We start from the raw sequence: 19921 nt of genomic DNA on the forward strand, positions 1-19921 counted from the left end.
GCGCCCCGGCCGATCCCGGTTCCCCGTGTCCCGTCGCCGCCCCCGGTTCCCCGGGTCACGTCGCCGCCCCGGCAAACTCCGTTTCCTCCTGTCCCGTTGCCGCCCCGGCCGACTCAGGCTCCCTGTGTTCGGTCGCCACCCTGGCCGCTTCCGGCTTCTGTTCCCGGGGTTCCTTTGGCACGGCCTACGGCTCCAGAGCCCGGTTCCCCTGAGCCCGGTTTTCCAGAGCCCGGTTTTCCGGAGTCCGTCTGTCCGTCTGGTGGCCGTCCTTCAGCCCGTCCCCCGGAGTCCGTCTGTCCGCCTGGTGGCCGTCCTTCAGCCCGTCCCCCGGAGCCCGTCCGTCCGCCTGGTAGTCGCCCTTCTGCCCGTCCCCCGGAGCCGGTCTATCGGCCTGGTGGCCGTCCTCCTGCCCGTCCTCCGGAGCAGGTCAGTCCTCCTGGTGGTCGTCCTCCGGCCCGTCCCCCGGACTTCTTCTGCCATGCTTTTGGTCCCGCCTCCGGCTCCCCTCCACCCACCCTGGGGGACTGTGTTGGGACGTCTGGAATCTGCCCCTTGAGGGGGGGGGGTTATGTCAGGATCTGTAGTGTTGTGTCGTGTTTCCTCTTTTATTTTGAAGTCCTTGTCTCTCGTGTCCTCTGTTTCTCTGCACTTCCTGTCCCTGTGATTGTCTTCCCTGTCCCTGATTGTTTCCTCCTGTGTCCAATCACCTGCACCAGCCCTCTGTATTTAAGTCCTGTTCGTGTCATTCCCCTTGGTCGGTTAGTCTTGTGTTGATCGCTGAAGATCCTGTGTGTGAGCTTGTTTTGTCTGCGTTGAAGCCTGTTGTGCAATAAAGTTGCCTTTCCCTCGTTGACGGTGTTTGGGTCCAGTTACCTGCAGCTGCACATAACAAGATGCCAGGGCAATGCCATCTACAGAAACCACATCACCAGATAATTGATCTCTGAGGTGTTCGGGGCAGAGTAAAATAACATCAGGAAGATGCAGGTTTGACCGGAAAAACCTCATCATCCCAAGATCTACAGTGCTGATGGCTCAGAGCTGGAGTTTGTCACCTCCTACAAATACCTTGGCTTCTGGTTGGACTTATCGCTCTCATTTAACATACACATTGTAAGATTCGTGTTCAAAGCTCCGGGTCCCGTGGCCGCAGGAAATTCAGGATTCGAGTTAAAGTTTAACAATATTTAATGGCAAAGATAATACTCATGTAGCGTTCACGATCGTGGGGCCAGAAAGGAGGAACTCTCCACAGACGGAGTGCAGCTCCCAGGGAGCCACATACCGGGGCTGTCTCGAGTCTCCAGACCAGTAGAACCATGTCCCCAGAACAAATGCTCGGTCGTTAGTCTGGTCATGCAAATGAATTCACACCTAAAGGTTAGTTCCATTGGTCAGTTCAAAGGATGCAGCAATTCTGTTCGCTACGCCAATTTAGTAAACAGGCGAGGTCAAAGCTCACTCTTCCGGTCAAGGACAGGAAGTTCCCCTTCACAATAAAACCCTATTATCCTGCCTTCCGAATAAAAGCAACAAATTAGTTTTCAATCGGCATCCATTTTAACTATTGTCTAAACAATAAAACATTCATTCATTCTCATGCATCATACAGTTAATCATTACATTTGTCATTAAAACAGAATAATAAAACAGTGATCCTCTCTTATGTTTCATAATACATTCCTCCAGAATATTCCTCATAATATCCCAAATTAATTATCATATCTTTCTTTATGTATTACTTTAAAACATAAACTTATTTTATCTACATGTGCAAATATATATAAAATCCACTACAACCTAACAACATCAATAACCTTCTGGCTAAAGTCAAAGCTAGACTGGGTTTCCTGTATCGAAACAAGGCCTCCTTCACACACTGCCAAATTCACCCTTGTGAAAATGACCATCCTTCCTCTATTTGACTACGGCAATATCATTTATAAAATGGCATCAAAGACCACCCTCAGAAAACTGGACCCACTCCACCACTCAGCAATCCGTTTTGCCACATGTGCACCCTTCACCACCCACCACTGTGATCTTTACAGATTGGTGGATTGGCCCTCCCTTCATACCAGGCCTCTACAAGACTGGCTGCTCGTAGTCTACAAATCCATTTTGGGAATGACCCCTCGGTACCTCTCAAATCTTCTACACATTTCTGAGAAATCGCCGTTTAAGATCCAGTGACTTCATTAGGCTCATCGTTCCAAAAGTCCGTACTGTGTTTGGTCATAACGCCTTTCATTTTGCGCTGCAAGTGACTGGAACTCACTACAAAACTCGCTCAAACCAACAGCTCTCACCTCTCTCAACATTTTCAAACAAAAGCTGCAACAAGTCATAGTTGACTGCTGTACTTGCTGACCAGCCATCACTTATCTCTCTCTCTCTTCCATTTTCTCATGTGTTTGTCATACTGTATTGTATCTGTGTTGTCTGGACTGTGCTACTTCCTCTTGGCCAGGTCATCATTGAAAATGAGAATTGGTTCTCAATTGATTTTACATGGTTAAATAAAGGTCAAATAAAAAAAAGGTCATCCAATGTTTTTATGTCTTTAAGACATGCTTGAAGTTTGGCGAGCTGGTTGGTCTCCTCTGGTTTGATCAATAGATATATTTGAGTATTATCTGCATAACAATGAAAGTGTATGGAGTGTTTTCTGATAATATTGCCTAAAGGAAGCATATATAAGGTAAATAAAATTGGTTCAAGCACAGAACCTTGTGGAACTCCGTGATTAACGTTAGTGGTCATCGAGGCTTCATCGTTTACAAATACAAATTGAGATTGATCTGATAAATAGGATTTAAACCAACTTAGTGCGGTACCTGAAATTCCAATCGACTGATCCAGTCTCTGTAATAGGATGGCATGGTCAATGGTGTCAAATGCAGCACTAAGGAGACGTCATCAGACCTGGATGTGTGAGCCGCACATTTGCAGACAGCAATAGCAGTTGGTAAGAGAATGGCCTCAAGTAACTCCGCAATCAGTGTATGATGGAGAACAGGCTTACCATCTGATTTCAGGAAATTTCCAGAGTGTGCCAAAATCGTGGACTTAGAGTGTGCCAAAATCGTGGACTACACCAAAAGCGTAACGTGAATCGGTGTGTATAGTTACCCGCTGGTGGGAGGCAGATTTGCAAGCCTCGGTAAGGGCAACAAGTTCAGCTGCTTGGGCTGAGAAATGACCGGTAGTCTTCCTAAACAGACAAGAGAGGGATCAGACACAACAGAGTAACCAACACGATTGTCACCCGTCTGTGGATCTCGTGCTGCGGAACCATCAACGTAGAGGATCAAATCGGCATTCTGCAGCAGTGTGTCCTATAAATCTGGTCTGGGCGTGCACTGTGTTTGAAGGTCAGCAATACAGTCATGCTGGTCACCATCGCCAGGCATAGGCATGAGAGAAGCAGGATTCAAGACATTACAGCGTTTCACCGTGACATTAGGCATATCCAATAGACACGTGTGATATCTCAAATATCTGGCTGCTGAGAGATGTGATGATTTTTGTTCAAGCAGAATCAGTGACACAGAATGAGGAACCAAGAGTGTTAGTGGTGCATAATCCACAATATCACGAGACGCAGTGAGTGCTCGTTCTGCAACTGCCACTGCTCTGAGACATTGGGGAAGGCCTGCTGCGACGGGATCGAGTTTAGCAGAGAAATACCGAACGGGACGTAGTTTGTCCCCATGTGATTGTAATAACACCGAGGTCATACAACCTGATCTCTCATGCACAGTCTGTGTGAATGGTTTCTTTGGATCTGGGAGACCCAATGTTGGAGGTAGTTGCAAGGCTTTCTTCATTTCTGTGAAAGCGGTCTCTGCTTTGGTGGTCCAGGTGATGCGGTTAGTCGAGGTCAGACTCTTTCCATGGATCAAGGAGGACAACGGTGCTTCAAGATGAGAATAGTTAGGCATGAAAGAACGACAATAGGAACACATTCCTAGAAATGACATCATTTTTTTCTGTGCTTTTGGTATAGTCATAATGGATGCTATACGTGCAGAGGAGCGTGTTTTACCCTCAGGTGTGATGTCATGACTACGGAAATGGATGTTCTGTGATACAAACTGTAGTTTTGACAAACTAGCTTTGTGTCCTGCAAGATGACAAAGGAGGCTGATTGTGTCTTTTTTGCAGTTGTCTTTGCTGTTGGATGCAACGAGGAGGCCATCTACATACTGGAGTAGAGCTGTTCCTGGAGATAAAGTCAAACTTTCTAGACTTTCCCTAAGTGCCTCGTTGTAGATGGTAGGTGATACCGTGTAGCCTTGACAGCCGTGTAAAGCTAAATGGTTTACCATTCAAATTAAATGCAAACCAGAACTAACTGTACAAAAACACCATTCTGTTGGCTTACCTGATCTTAATGCAGGTGCCGTTATGACCATCATCTGTTTAAAGAAACCTGTGCTCTTGGATTGGAGGCATTCTGAATCTGGGTTCACTTCCCAGTCCATGAGAGCATTGCAGGACTCAACAAATGGGCCTAGGTCTCTCCACTGGGCAGTTGGACTCTTTGCCAGTGAGATGTGGGGATCGGAGTTGGAAACCTTAAACAGCGGAAGCTGTTGAGTAAGCAAAACAGACAAGGCACAGGTGTGTGAAGACCAATACAATGCACATGTGATTATATCGTCATTGGCACTCTCTGTGATAAATATGTTTTGATACTCATCGTCTTCTCCTGGGGACACGTGCGCTGTGCAATGAAGATGCTCCGGTCGCATGAAGTCTGCCCCTGGTGATAATCTGGCTTTTGCTGCAGCAATGAAGATTTTCGCTTGGTCCAAAGCGAGCCACCACTGGTAGATGAACAATGGTTCTGAACAAACCTCAAGATTGGTCATAGACAGGGTCAGTCGGGTTGGTGTTGTAAAACTTTCTTTCATCGTTGAACCTGATGCACCTTGTGAATACACAAGCCCGCCATTCAATTTGTGAGTGGGAAAATGTTTTTTCTGAATTAATGAGTGAGTAGCACCCAAATCCACAAAAAAGGTCATAATTGTACCTTCTATGTTAACATCAGTGAGAGGCATCCGTTTATATGGCTCATCCATATATAATGTGTATGCGTGTGTTTTTTATGCTTTGCTCTTTCTCTTTGTTTTTCTAGGTGAGAGACTATGCTCAAGAGAGCTGCATGTTGGTCAGGGGTGTGCATGTGACGTGTGTGTGTGTGTGTTTCACTCCCCTTTCTTTGATGAGTTGGCGGAGCGGAGGTCGTCTCCTCCCCACGTGCACAGCCCTGCCCTCCTTCTTGAAGTCAGTCTGAGCCATGGTATTGGTTCCTGCTGTCCCGGCCATCATTGCCGTCATGATTGTTATTCTGACGTCTGTCCGGTAGGGGACAGTCTCTTGCCCAGTGTCCATCTTTTCCGCAGTTGAAACATTAGTGGTGTAAAAAAAAAAAGAGGAGGTGGACATTGGGGAAAAAGAAATGCCGTTTGCACAGCGTCGAGGGCATGCTTCTGTGAACGAGTGACCACGCCCCCTGACACTTGTTCTTTTGGAGGTGCGTGTCTCAGATCATATCCTGTTGCTGCAGCGGGCACAGCTGCTGCTGTTGGTGCTGCTACTGGTGCTCGCGCGTTCATGGCGTGCGTGTTCATGATGGGCTGCTGTGGGAGTTGGTAGGGTGGGGGCTGAGGAATGCACATGTCGAGGAGAGGTCACCCGCTCCTGTAAGACTCGGATACATGGGAGCAAAAACGAACGGGTTATATGGGCTGAATTCACTTAGATTCGGCGGTTTATTTTTATAATGTTTACGTGGCACCTGAGCCATTGTTAAAACCTTTGTACTTTGTCTTTTCTCATTATATTCGCATTAGTCCTAAAAAGTAGGATGGGAGCCAGAGCCTTCAGTTATCATTCTCCTCTTTTATGGAACCAGCTTCCACTTCCAGTCACATTTATATTACTAAAACTGCTACCAATAAGGCTTTTATTGTCATTTTATTATAACGTCTGCTGCTGTTAGGGTTAGCGCTGTACTCATTGAGCAAAATTATTATGGTTTGTATTACTTACTTTTAATGGTTTGCATTACTTACTTTTAATGTGCTGAACTGTAGCTTTGCATTGTGTGTAATGGGTGTTCTTCTTACCACATATACTGTTGTATTGTGTCTTATCCTGTACTGTTTGCTATTGTTTTATGTCTGTTATGGTCTGTCAAGGGACTACAGATGCAAATTAGCTGTCGCTACAATCTGGTACAGTGCATCAAATGGTGACATTTTTGTTTTAACTGTACATGGTCCCTTTTATATAAAGATAAGTAAGTATTACTAGTAGTCAGTTGAAGTCCATTATTCTGCTTACGCTCATGATATGAATCATGTAATCATTGGCTTTATTGTAATTCTATAATAGTGTTCATTCTGTAAACATGACTATTGCACACTGTTCATCCTGGGGAGGGATCCCTCATCTGTCGCTCTCTCTATCTTCCTTTTCCCCTCTGTTTCATGATTTTTCTTTGGGGGGGATGTGAGGGTCAATATTAGATGTTGGATGTGTACAGTTAGAACAAAACTTTTTTGTATAGCCCAACATTTGGGCAAGCCCATTGCAGCGTAATATCCTTATAATATGACCTTGATGACACCAAAGCAGTTATAATAATAATAATGTAATGTAAGGCTCAAACCTTAACCAACTGTAAGGCTTGAGCCACTAGGGGGGCGAATCGGGAGAACATGTCTAGACGCGCGCTCTGCCACAAACAATTCCAATGTCCAGGCGATGTATATCTTTTTACCTTTTATTTCGCGACAAAACATCACCGACTTGACACGAGCACGGTCAAAACTACTGTGCTTCCCATCCATCAACACACCTTCCCATTACCTGGCACTTCCTTATATGCCCTCCCCAAGTGCATGTGCCACCCTGTGCTCAAACAAAGGAACTGCATGTCCCCATTCACCCAGTGCTTCCCCCAAAACAACAAACCCCATTTTGGCTCCAACAAATAATAATAATAACTTTATTTATATAGCACCTTTAAAAACAAGGTTTACAAAGTGCTATACATAGAAGCAAGGCAAAACATAATGTCAATACAAGTAAACATTTCAGAAAATACAGGAGGCAAAGGAGACCATGCCATATAGGCAATGAACACAATAGACTAGAGGAATAGAAAAATACAAATACAAAATAAAGCAGAACAGACAAATTAAAATAGGTGAAACAAAGAACTGCATAAAAGGACGACATCACTTAAAAGCAGTTCTATAAAAATGTTTTTTAAGAAGTGATTTAAAAGAAGCTACTGATTCTGCGAGCCTTATCCCATCAGGTAGGTTGTTCCAAAGTAGAGGGGATCTAATGGCAAAAGCACGGTCACCCTTTGATTTAAGCCTAGACTTTGGGATGGCCAGAAGGGCCCCACCGGAGGATCTAAGGCTGCGAGCTGGCTCATATGGGGCTAACATTTCAATGATGTAGCTTGGGGCCAGACCCAGGCGTGCTTTAAAAGTGATCAGCAAAATCTTAAAATCAATTCTAAAATGAACAGGGAGCCAGTGGAGAGAGTCCAGGACTGGAGTAATGTGATGCCGTCTGTTAGAACCAGTCAGAAGCCTAGCTGCTGCATTCTGGACTAGTTGGAGGCAGGAGATGGATTTTTGATTTGATGCCAGAAAGGAGGGTGTTGCAGTGGTCGAGTCGGGAGAAAATGAGTGCATGAATGACTTTTTCCAGATCTGAGCGTGACAGTATGGGTTTGATTTTTGAGATTATTCTTAATTGAAGGAAGCAGGACTGGACAATTTTTTTGATCTGTGATTCAAAATTTTATTGGGAGTCAAACATTACACCCATATTGTTGGCAACAGGTTTTAAATAAGTATCTTGATGAAACAATCTTGATGAGACTGGGGTTATTGTTTGGGGAACTGAATAATATGACTTCAGATTTTGAGTTATTGAGCTGAAGGAAAAGTTGTGCCATCCAGCAGTTAACGTCAGAGAGACAATCTAAAACAGCAGCCAGGCTCTCTGGGTCATCAGGTCTCAGCGGGAGGTATATCTGTGTGTCGTCTGCATAGCAATGAAAAGATATATTGTGTCGCTGGAGTATTTGGCCGAGTGGAAGCATGTAGATAGAAAATAAAAGTGGACCTAAAATTGAACCCTGTGGTACACCACAGGTAATGTGAGTCGTGGGAGACGAGTGATTACCTATGGTGACCGAGTATGATCTTTCTAAAAGGTAAGAATAAAACCAGCCAATTGCAGTGTCCTTGATGCCAACCCAGGTTTTGAGGCAATCGATTAAAATGGCGTGATCTACAGTATCAAAAGCTGCACTAAGGTCTAAACAAATTAAAACGGCGTTTTCCCCCCTGTCTGCTGCTAAAAGGAGGTCATTAGTTACCTTGAAGAGGGCAGTTTCTGTGCTATGAAGTGCTCTAAAACCTGACTGAAATTTCTCAAATATGTTATTATGATTCATAAACTCTAGGAGTTGTGTCGAGACCTCTTTTTCTAAAACCTTTGATCAAAATGGAAGTTTTGAAATTGGCTTAAAATTGGAAACAACAGAATGATCAAGCTTAGGTTTCTTTAAAAGAGATTGTACGATTGCATGTTTAAAAATCGATGGGAAAGTACCACTTGCTAAGGAGCTATTTATAATTAATAAAATACTGGGCCCTAGAGTGCCAATGACCTCTTTGAGAAATTTAGTAGGAATAAAATCAAGGCTGCATGTGGCTGATTTCATGTGTGATATAAGTTGGGATAAAAAGGGCAATGATATAGGTTGAAAATGACTAAAATAGTTTTGAATGTCCCTACTGGCATGTAAAACGCGGGTTGGGGGGGTAATTTGTTGTCTTATTTCATTTACCTTATTATTAAAATAATGTAAAAACTTCTCACACATCTCTTGTGAGGCATCAATAAAATGACAGGGGGAGGGGTTTATGACTATCTATTATCTTGAATAAGACTCTGGGGTTTGAATGATTGTTTAGAATTAAATTGGAGAAGAAAGAGGTTCTTGATTCTTTAACTGCCTTTTGATAGTTATTCATTGCCTCTTTCCAAATATCATAAAATATGTGGAGGGCAGTTTTTTTCCATTTTCTTTCCTTTCTCCTACAGTAACTTGTTGACCTTGTAGGGGGGAGTCCAGGACAGTCTGACAGGTGTGATTAAAAAGAGAGACCAGCTCCTCTGTATCAGAATGTGGATTAAAAGCAGTTAAAGAAGCAGCAGTAAAACGCTCTGAAAATCTGCTAGCAGACATGGAGTTAAAAATCCGGCAACGAGCAGGTGTACTGTGATTTGTGGGAAGTTGGGATAAAACCACACTGAATAAAATTGCTTTGTGATCAGACACACAGATATCCTTAATTAAACCGGTACGGTAGGTTGCGTCTTGCATCTTCAGCGTTGGTTTGTAGTCAGCTAAAAACTGAACGAAGAAGAAGTAGCAAGAGGAAAGTTGGAACAGGAGAGAGAAAACAGTGCTGGCAAGGTTACGGTTGTGCCATAGTGCACTAAACATGATAGGGAAACACCAGACAGGGATGTGTGAAGGATGTGGAGAAGAGGAGTCAGTGGAGCAGGTGGTGGTGAATTGTAGGGCGCATGAGACCCAGAGAGAGTTGTTGAGGAAGAATTTGAAGGAATTGGGGGTGCATGATTGTACATTGAAGGGAATACTGAGCATGGGTGGGAGAGCACAGGTTAGAGTACTGCTAGCGTTCTTAAAGAACACAGGTTTTTTTTTATAGGGTATAATTGAAATGTAGGGATGAGGGTTCATTATTTATTTTTATTTTATTTTATTTTCTAGTCCTTTTCTTTTTGTCTATATATATTTATATATTGGGGTGGTTTTGTTTCTGGGGTAAAGAGAGCCTACTGTCTGATCCCTACTCCAGAGCAGAAGATGGCGGTAATGCACCAAATATAGGGGTGCCAACCGCCGTTAAATTTCAAGAAGAAGAAGTTGCAAGAGGAAGTTGCAGTGCGCACGCGCCAACCGGTAGACCCGCGTTCCCTGCCAGAGATCTTCTGTTACCTGCAGAGTGAAGGTGAGGACGTTTCAATGTGGCTTTCTTCACCGTCGTGTGTTGGGTTTTTTAAACGTGTGTAGCCACATGTCAGGGATGTTTCGCTGAAGTGAGGTGCTGTGTTAGCTCGTGGAGACAAGAGGGTTCAACGCAGGACTTGTGGACGCAGATGCTGATGTTCCGTTAAGTCTTTTTGGGCTGATTCATGTCGTTGATGATTACGTGTGCGTGTCATCTTCGCCCCTCTTTCACACCTGACCATCACGAGCCCTCCGCATGTGTGGCTGTGACTTTCAACTAAGCAGCCTTTCACAAAAACGCTTGAATTTGAATGTTTCTCAGCTTTATTTGCCATGTATGCGTCCCATAGGAGGCAAATACAGCTCTCAACGTCCATACACAGGAATAAACAATAAACAAACAAGGGCAGCTAAGTAGAACATCGGTAAGCGCAAACATGTAACGACTATGTATTCATATAGAAGTGTATCTATGAAATGGAGGCAATAGTGCAGTAGGACTGGTAACCTCAGTGACGGCCAGTGGGAAGAAACTGTCGTCTGGTTTTAGTGCACAGAGCTCTGTGGCGCCCCCGAGAGGGCAGGAGGTGGAACTGTTTGTGTCCGGGGTGGGACTGGTCCGCGGCCATGTTTCCTGACTGGATGAGTACAAGTCCTAAATGGAGGGCAGGCTGGCACCAATGATATCCTCTGCAGACCTGACAGTCCAGTGTGGTCTGTTCTGGTTCTGTTTGGTGGAGGATCCAAACCAGACGGTGCTGGAACTGCATAGCACAGACTGGATGAAAGCAGAGTTAATCAGCAGTTCATCTCCAAGTTATCCTGAGCCCACCAGAGGGCGTCTAGGCAGACTCCTCACCGGTCCTGGTGTTATGTTGTCTACGAACTTCAGGAGTTGAACAGACATTGGTGTAGAGGGAGAAGATCAGTAGGGATAGTACACATCCTTGGGGGGCACCGGTGAGTCTGGGTGCTGGATGTGATTTATTTTCCCAACCTCAACTGCGGAAAGAAAGTAAAAAAAGAAATTGTGACTGTGACGTTGTTCTTAAATAACCTAGAATATGATTATGGTTTCTCTTCAGCACTGGAATTATTTTATTAGGCTCAATGTTTTAGGTTAAACCTTAAATTATATAACTCATCAAACCTGACACTTAGAAATGATCACCCTCATGTGACTGAATGGAAATGATGATACATTATGTAAGAAGTGTTTCCTCTCTCCAGCTCTCTCTGACTTTATTTCTATCCATAATACACGTTATTGAGGTAGATAACTTGTCAAGAAAAAAACCATTATTTTTATAAATGAATAAAGTTGTTTGTGGTCCTTTTTGTTATTCAGACCTACAATGAACATGTATGTTAACCAGATGGTGAATCAGAAAACAAATCTGATATATAACTTGAGTTTAATCTGTGATCGTCTTCACTCTGGTATGAAACTCCAGAGATCATTCCGATCAGCTGCAGCGTCCAACAATGAGGGAGCGTGTCAAGTGTTAAAACACTTCCTGGAAGCCCGCTCTCATGCCTCCTTGCACATGCAGCAACGCGCACACAGGGAGCCAACAGTCGGAGAGAAAATACTTCACATGGCGTTCTCCAAAAAGAGAATGTGGACAGCCAGACCAGATCCTTTAACCAGAATGGACCGACTCTTATCCGTTCAGTCTTCCAACAAGCAGTTTAAAACCAGCGTGTCTCATGTGGCCGTGATGATTAGTAACAGCAGAAATGTGAAAAAAAACACATCTCTGGCGCAAACGTACCCACTCGCATCCGAAAGGAAGGCACAGAACATAAATCTCAGATCTATATGATCAGAACCCTGACTCTTGAACTTCCTGTCCAACAATGAGGAAAACCGAGCTGAAACAAGTGGTTCAGGAACCAGATAAAGTCCTTGCTCACTAATGTATTACATTACATGTCATTTAGCTGACACTTTTATCCAAAGCGACTTACAATAAGTGCATTCAGCCATGAGTACAAACTCCGAAAAATAAGAATCAAGAAAGTAACTTTTCATTGCAGAAAAATACCATAAGTAAGTGCCACTGAAGTGCTAATCGTTTTTTATTCAAGGTATCGTCGGAAAAAATGTGTTTTTAGTTTCCGGCGGAAGATGTAGAGACTTTCTGCTGTCCTGATGTCAGTGGGGTGCTCGTTCCACCACTGAGGAGCCAGGACAGCAAACAGTCGTGATTTTGTCGAGTGATTAGTTCACAGTGACGGAGTCACAAGTCGATTGGGAGATGCCGAGCGGAGTGAACGTGCTGGGGTGTACGATTTGACCATGTCTTGGATGTAGACGGGACTCGATCTGTTTGCAGCACTGTTCGCAAGAACCAATGTTTTGAAGCGGATGTGTGCGGCTACTGGTAACCAGTGAAGGGATCGGAGTAGTGTGGGTGAATTTAGGTTAAAGACCAGTCAAGCTGCTGCATTCTGGATGAGCTGCAGAGGTCTGATGGCCTAATTTAGTAAGTAGACCTGCCAGGAGGGAGTTACAGTAGCCTTGGCGTGAAATTACCAATGTATCTTTTTAGAAGACGAGAATAATGTCATGTGTTTCTTTGGACATCACTTCACACCTGAATGAACTAAAGCTGCAGGACAATTCAGTATGGTTAATTTTTACCAAATGAAGTACTTCATTTTAAGTTTTAACGCTTTCTGTTATGCATTTACTCTTTTTAATCCAGTCCTTATTTTACTTAAAATTAGATGTATGAATATTGTTGAGATATTATTCAATTTAACTTTTTAGAATATTTGAAATGTCAACTGTTGACAACATACAGATGTGAGGCTTCTTCAATGTAACTGGCACTAAATCATAGCGCCAGTTACACATTATTGTCACATTGTAGTTTTAATAGAACACCCCGTCACAGACGATATCAGAAGACGTTGTGATTGGTTTCCGGTTTTGAAGCCTTGAATTCTCCATCTCCAATTCTCAATCTTCTCAAACTTGACCTTTTTCAAACCGTAAACGGAAGTGACCATATTTGGGCTGTGGATGTACACGTCTCTGGTAGCAGTAGTGACCTGTAGCCTCGCCCTAAAATATACTCTGCTTTTACTCTAAATGGAAACATGATTTAGGGAATGCGTCTCTCATAGACTCCTATAGAGTCAGACTTATTTTTGCAACCAGAGGAGTCGCCCCCTGCTGGCCAGTAGAGAATGGCACTTCCGCATTGGCTTGTCAGAACCGAAAGGTTCCTGGTCTTACTGTGGACAGAACACAAGGCTTTTATGAGACAGATGAGCCCTGGTCAGCAGACCCCTGAAATGGTTTAATAATCATTCTTTTAGATGACATTCATTACATAACTTATTTTGTCTCAAAATAATATCAGCTTACATGTTAATAGTTGTTTGTTCTTGGGTCTAAGCTAGGGATAACAATGCTGACCCGTCGCATGACGGTTCTGATTGAGTCTATCTGTTATTTTAGATCTGAAACTAGTAGAATGAAAAGAAGCAAATGACTTTTTCCTTCTCATAAATGACAAACAAGTCAACATAGTTGTTCGTAGTTTTCTGCTCATTGATTAATTGACTAATATTTGCAGCTTTACTTTTTTAATCAAAAATACTAAAAGGAAGGAGTTGTTCAAAGAAGCAGCTAAAGTCAACAGTTTCACACATGACACAACCTAATGCCCAACCGTCTGTCTCTGCAGCAGTATGACCAGCGTCCAGCAGGTGGCAGCAGTGGGACAGGTCCTGACGAACCCAGGACTGGACCTGACCCGGCGGTTCAGAGCCTTATTTACCTTGAAGAACCTGGGAGGTAACACATCCGAACATGTCTTGTATTGAAGGGGGTGGGGGGGAGTCTGACAACCTGACAGCTGGGAACAGAATTATTTTGAGATGCAGATGTATCAAGTTGTACTCGCCATAAATCATTCCCTTGTTAGAGACATTTTGGGGTTGATAACTATATATTTAACAGATTTGTTGCTAAATAACAAACAAAGAGCAGCTTGTTGTTCCCTTTGGAAGGCAAGCCTTCTGTCTCACTATGTGGATACTGTGAGTGAGGGATTCACCAGGATGCAATATTATCTTCAGCCACTATACGATATTATACATTTTGTATTGTGAAATCAAACATTGCAATAGATATCGTGCTTTATTACTTATTTAGCTGCAAATTATGCAATTTGTCAACATCAGTTCTATCTAATAACAATACTACATTTTTATTATCATTATCATCTCTTTCCTTTAACTCATCTATAGTGGGCACTGCATAACAACACACAATTCCTTGTATTTTTATTGATAAAACAATGTTTGCATTAGTCATTTTAATGATATAAGCTGCATAGAGCTAGTGTTATGAAGTTAAACGGCTCATAATTCATCCGTAATATCTAGTTTCTATTGCTGTGAAAACACCTCCTTCAAACAAATGGATTTAAGTCTCTCACCATAACCACTTCTTACACGAATACATTTAAACTCTTTATTATAACATTAAAATGGACTTTCGTCCAAAATACACATTTTTACTGAATGGAGCTTGAACGCACCACAATGTAACCTTATGTAACCTTGTCACAAATGACTGCTCTGTACTTTAAAACTCTCTCTCACACACACGCGTACAGTATACGTGTGTGTGTGTATATATATATATATATATATATATATATATACATATACACAAACACGCACTCTGGTCGTAACACAATTTACCGGTGCACACATGTCACGAACCTGAGAGTAATTTTGACAGTTGACTTAATTTGTGCACAGAGAAGATTTTTATGCTATAAGTGTATGAGGTTCCCATTGGATCCACAAAGGTGTACAGCTTTCCAGTCATACACACATCAAGCAATTCCAAGAGTGTTTAGGGACCCAAGTATGCAGAAATTTTCAATTAATCCATTATTTGAATAGGTGAAAATAACCCCTCCTATAAATAGTGTCTGCAATCAACTGCATGGTTTTGGCCCCAAACTGAATGGGTTATCTTGAAGTGGGCATTGCACGTAAAGGTTTCTCTCTCGCTCATATCATTAGAACCCGTTTTCATTCACATATCTTGAGGTGATGAAAGATTAAAACCGTTATTTAGCCCCATTCCTGACAAGCTAGCATCACACATGGGTGGCGGAGCTCTGCCTCAGGCGCATTTTGGTCAAGTATATATTTTTTTACATTTCCTTTAGCTGACTCTTTTTATCCAAAGCGACTTACAACCATGTTATATTCATACAGCGTAGACACAGCTACAGGGAGCAATTCAGGGTTAAGTGTCTTGTTCAAGGACACAGGACTAGGACGGGGATTGAACCGCCAATCATGCAGACCTTCAATGTTCAGTGTGTGTGTGTGTGTGTGTGTGTGTGTGTGTCAGGTGCTGAAGCTATCGAGTGGATCAGTAAAGCCTTCACAGATGACTCTGCCCTCCTGAAGCATGAGCTGGCTTACTGCCTGGGCCAGATGCAGGACAGACGGGCCATCCCCACTTTAACAGACGTTCTCAAAGACTCCCTGCAGGAGCCGATGGTCAGGCATGAAGCAGGTCAGCGTGCACACACTCACTAACACATGCACACAACCCCTACCAGACCATACACATACTTTCACCTGCCTCTTTTATCTTTTGTGTGCATGCTCGTGATTCTTCAAACATATAACGCACGTTGTTATTTACTCTAAGAACTGTTAGCATGGTCATTAGTATTGTGTCCATACTACTACATGAATACTTCTCATTGGGTTGGTTCTTTATCAATACTCTTATTGATTCTTTTTCATTGCTAAATAATTGCTTTAAAAAAAAATATATTTAACAAATGTATACATTTAGAACAGCATTCAAATGTATATTTTAAATAATAGAAAAGGTTGTTTCTAGAGCAGGAAGAGACCAGGCGAGAGCTGCTGTAAAGCCTGGGAGGATATATACAGGGCCCTCCCTTAGAGAAGTGTGTTTAATATGAATCTGGGAGAGGCTGCCACAGTGCCAGGAATTATTAAGAAATACTCATGGAAAACTGACTTTTTAATGCTTTTCTAATCGTCGACTAACTGCCACCATTGTACTTCAAGCACACTCTAGACTCCTCCCCATACTTATTATCATGCTCTGTAAGAAAAATTGCTGAAGTGACCACGACCAACAAATAAGTACAAATAAATGACATTATAAATTCGAAAACTCAGTTCCTGATACACATACCTTGACAAGAAAATGTCCACCAGAGCCATAAATCTGGTAAATATTTGGCAAATGAAACTGAATTAAGGAACAATAGTGATCTCCATCATTTAAAGATTCATCAGGGAAGCCCGCTGAGATGAAAAGATGATTTATGCTTTGTTTGTGCTGTTTAATTGAGCCTATATGTTCCACTGTATAACCCAAAGAATATAATATCTCTGTGGTAATAGCAGTTTGAGTTGGATCAGCAGAATAATCTCATCACCTTCTTTCTTTTTCTCTCGGGCTCCTCATCCTTACACAAAACAATCCGTATGAAGAATGTGTGTATTTAATCCTCAGTGATACACAAAGAATACTCCTGTTTATGAGAAGTAGAAGCAACCGTGCATGTGCCCGTCTGTCTGTAGGGGAGGCTCTGGGTGCAATCGGTGATCCGGTGGTTCTGGACCTCCTGAAAGAGTACAGTCAGGACCCTGTCATCGAGGTAGGAACACAACAGCTACACAGCTCAGATCCTCAACTGCATACACTAAATATGCAAATGAAGGCAAGAATCCTGGCGGATGTTTGTTTTTGCTGGATTTATTTAAAAAGGATACTATTTTTTTTATTATCCTATTTTATTTCAAGTTAGCTAAACTTGTGTTCCTTTTATCTAATTGTGTTTATACTATTACAGTACTGATTAAATGTAAGTAGAAGTAAATGAAAACACAATTCCACTACGTCTGCAAGGGCTGAGGGTTTTCCTACTTCAAGTCATGGAGCGCTTCAGGGCTCTTGTTTGAGCCCTTTATGCACACTTTCCTTAAGTCTGTATTTCTGGAGACTGAATTACCCAGCAAAGTCCTGCTTCTACAGTAGTGCATGAATAATAATAATAATCCAATTGGTATGTTGGAAACTGGCATCTGCTATAAACACTATCTCAGTATCACAATTTGTCTAAGTCATATACTCTTATATGTGATATAATTATTTGTGTAAGTCACATTTTTACTTTTACTTCAATACATGTTCCTGATTATACCTCTATACTTATATTCAAGTAACATTTTCAATGCAGACCTTCCTTTTCTACAGTGTGGTATTAGTAATGTTACTGAAGTAAACAATCTGCATACTTCCTCCACCACTGACAACACCATACAGAGTACCATGGTTGCACAACCAAAAGTATATTGTAGTCCCAAAACCAAATGTATATTGTAGTCCCAAATTGCACAACCAAATGTATATTGTAGTCCCAAATTGTAGTCCAGAATTGCACAACCAAATGTATATGTTAGTCCCAACATAGAAAAGAAAAGAAACCATCACAAAGAACCGGTGCTTGTATAAGGAGGGTGGAGCATGAATGAAGGAGTCCCAGCCAGAGGAAAGAAGCTGCTCTTAAGTCTGTAGCTACTGCCATGTCCAGCAGGTGAACAGCTGTGTCTTAGCTGGGTTTGTTTTTTTAATACCCTTGAGCTGTGCTCAGGACATGGTACCAGTGATGTTGTGGGTGGTCTTAACCCCCCGGTGCTTCTTCACCTCCTGTTTCTAAAGTCAACCATCAGCTCCTTGAGCAGTATGTTGTTGTCTGAGCTGCACTCTTGTAGCTTTCCTCTGTATATGAAGGTTTGTAATATGGCCGTATATAAACTATATATTATAGTGTCATCTGCGATCTTCACAACAGAGTTCTGTTTTAATTGCAACTGGCAGATACAATATTAATATTCTCTACCTAACCTCTATAACTAACTACAACAAAAGTAAAAACCTAACATTAGGAATTGTTGATGGTTTACACTGACATAGTTGAAATGATTTATGGAAGAAACATGATGTGGACATGTGTAAAAGTTGTATTAGCTGTCTCTCTTCCTTTGGTGCTGATCAGATCCATTCCTCAACACACTGATCCTATCCAAACGGATCTTTATGATCCGCTGCACCTCGAACGCCTCGAACCAACAGTCAAGTTTCAGGGCTCTGATCTCCCAACTTGCGTGGAATCGTTTTATTATAGAAACAATTCGGTGTGTTGCTATGACATAATAATAGCCACATGTATTTATTTTATGACTCAACAAACAATGAGTTTTTATCCCATACGGTTGTGTTGTGACTTAGTTATCGGGACAGACACATGACTTAAATGTTAAATATAACTTGGCTATCCTGCCTTCCTGCAGGTGGCAGAGACGTGTCAGCTGGCTGTTCGGCGGTTGGAGTGGCTGCAGACCAGAGAGAAGCAGATAGACGACCAGAGTCCAGACCAGAACCCCTACCGCTCCGTAGACCCAGCCCCTCCAGCGGTGAGGAAGAGCGCGTCAGAGCTTCGCTCAATCCTGTTGGATGAGAGCCTGCCACTCTTTGAACGTTACCGGGCCATGTTTGCCCTGCGGAACCTGGGCAGCGAGGAGGCTGTGCTGGCACTGGGAGACGGTAGGGTATAGCTTCCTGTTTCATCTACGCATCACTGCGTATAACAATATGACTGTTTACTTTAGATCGGATCACTTCGGTCATTTTCATGTCGACTTCGGTTTTAAGCTTCTTCGATGCAAACTGAAACATCATAATCGGTCTGTGAAATATGAATTGGGGAAACAAGTGGGTAGTTTGCACAATTATTGTGACAATTAATCCCATCACCATTTCACTATATGATCAGCTTATGAAATTCCTTACGAAAAGGACGTGGAAGATACCAACTTACTGGAAATTAGGCAAATTGTTTAGTTTAGTTTAGTTTAGAAAGATGTATGCCAAACAGGTGCAAGGTAAAAACAAAGATTTAAACCATGTAAAAATAGAGATTGTGCAGGAGTTATTTGTCCTTCACTGTGACAAATGTGCCATATTACAGCAAAAGTATTCAATAAAACCGTGTGTGTCTTTCAGCTTTAATGGAAGGGAATGTTCTCAGTCAATATGTTATGTTTCTGTGTGCACACTTTTCTTAAAGTCCCCGTGGAATTTTAAAAATGATGAGGGCATTGCAAAAATCCTATATGTCATGCATGCATGGCCCCGCCTCTTTCGCAATGCCTTTTTTTTAATTCTGGGCAATGCAAATTAAACTGAATTGAATCCAGTTTTTTCTAATGCTTGTCTCCAGGTTTGCAGTGCTCCAGTGCTCTGTTTCGCCATGAGATCGGCTACGTCCTGGGTCAGATGCAGCATCCGGCAGCAGTCCCAGCCCTGTGTGCAGCTCTGGAGCGTTCTAGTGAGAACCCTATGGTTCGACACGAGGCGGCAGAGGCTCTTGGGTCCATCGGCAAAGAGGAATGTCTGGCTATGCTGCAACAATTCCTTGGAGACAGAGAACGTATTGTCAAGGAAAGCTGCGAGGTCGCTCTAGATATGCTAGAGTACGAAAACAGTGAGCAGTTCCAGTATGCAGATGGACTGGGCAGCTTCCAGAGTTAAAGGTGTATGTTACACCTGAAGGATACATTTACTACTCTCTATACTGGAAATAAGGCTGCTGTACACTATTTTATCCTGTGGGATGAAAGTTTACAGTATGAAAGATAAGCACATACAATAAAAGAATAAAAGACCATATAATCCATACAGTGGCTGTTGCTGTGTAGGGGGACAGGCAGGAGGAAGAGTCCTTTGTTCTTTCCCCTTCA

General features: G+C 42.6%; 1 protein-coding gene across 1 annotated transcript; it reads left to right on the forward strand.

Annotated features, from left to right (window-relative positions):
* The first annotated feature begins 9995 nt into the window (after positions 1-9995).
* On the forward strand, positions 9996-19857 carry dohh (deoxyhypusine hydroxylase/monooxygenase). Its single transcript, XM_034531277.1, has 6 exons — positions 9996-10088; positions 13789-13898; positions 15480-15647; positions 16700-16776; positions 18473-18725; positions 19402-19857. Exons 2-6 carry the CDS (start codon positions 13793-13795, stop codon positions 19710-19712), a joined length of 915 nt encoding a protein of 304 aa, XP_034387168.1. The 5' UTR covers positions 9996-10088; positions 13789-13792; the 3' UTR covers positions 19713-19857.
* The last annotated feature ends 64 nt before the right edge of the window (positions 19858-19921 follow it).

This window comes from Cyclopterus lumpus, chromosome 4 (assembly GCF_009769545.1).
Source record: "Cyclopterus lumpus isolate fCycLum1 chromosome 4, fCycLum1.pri, whole genome shotgun sequence".
In the NCBI taxonomy this organism is placed as follows: domain Eukaryota; kingdom Metazoa; phylum Chordata; class Actinopteri; order Perciformes; family Cyclopteridae; genus Cyclopterus; species Cyclopterus lumpus.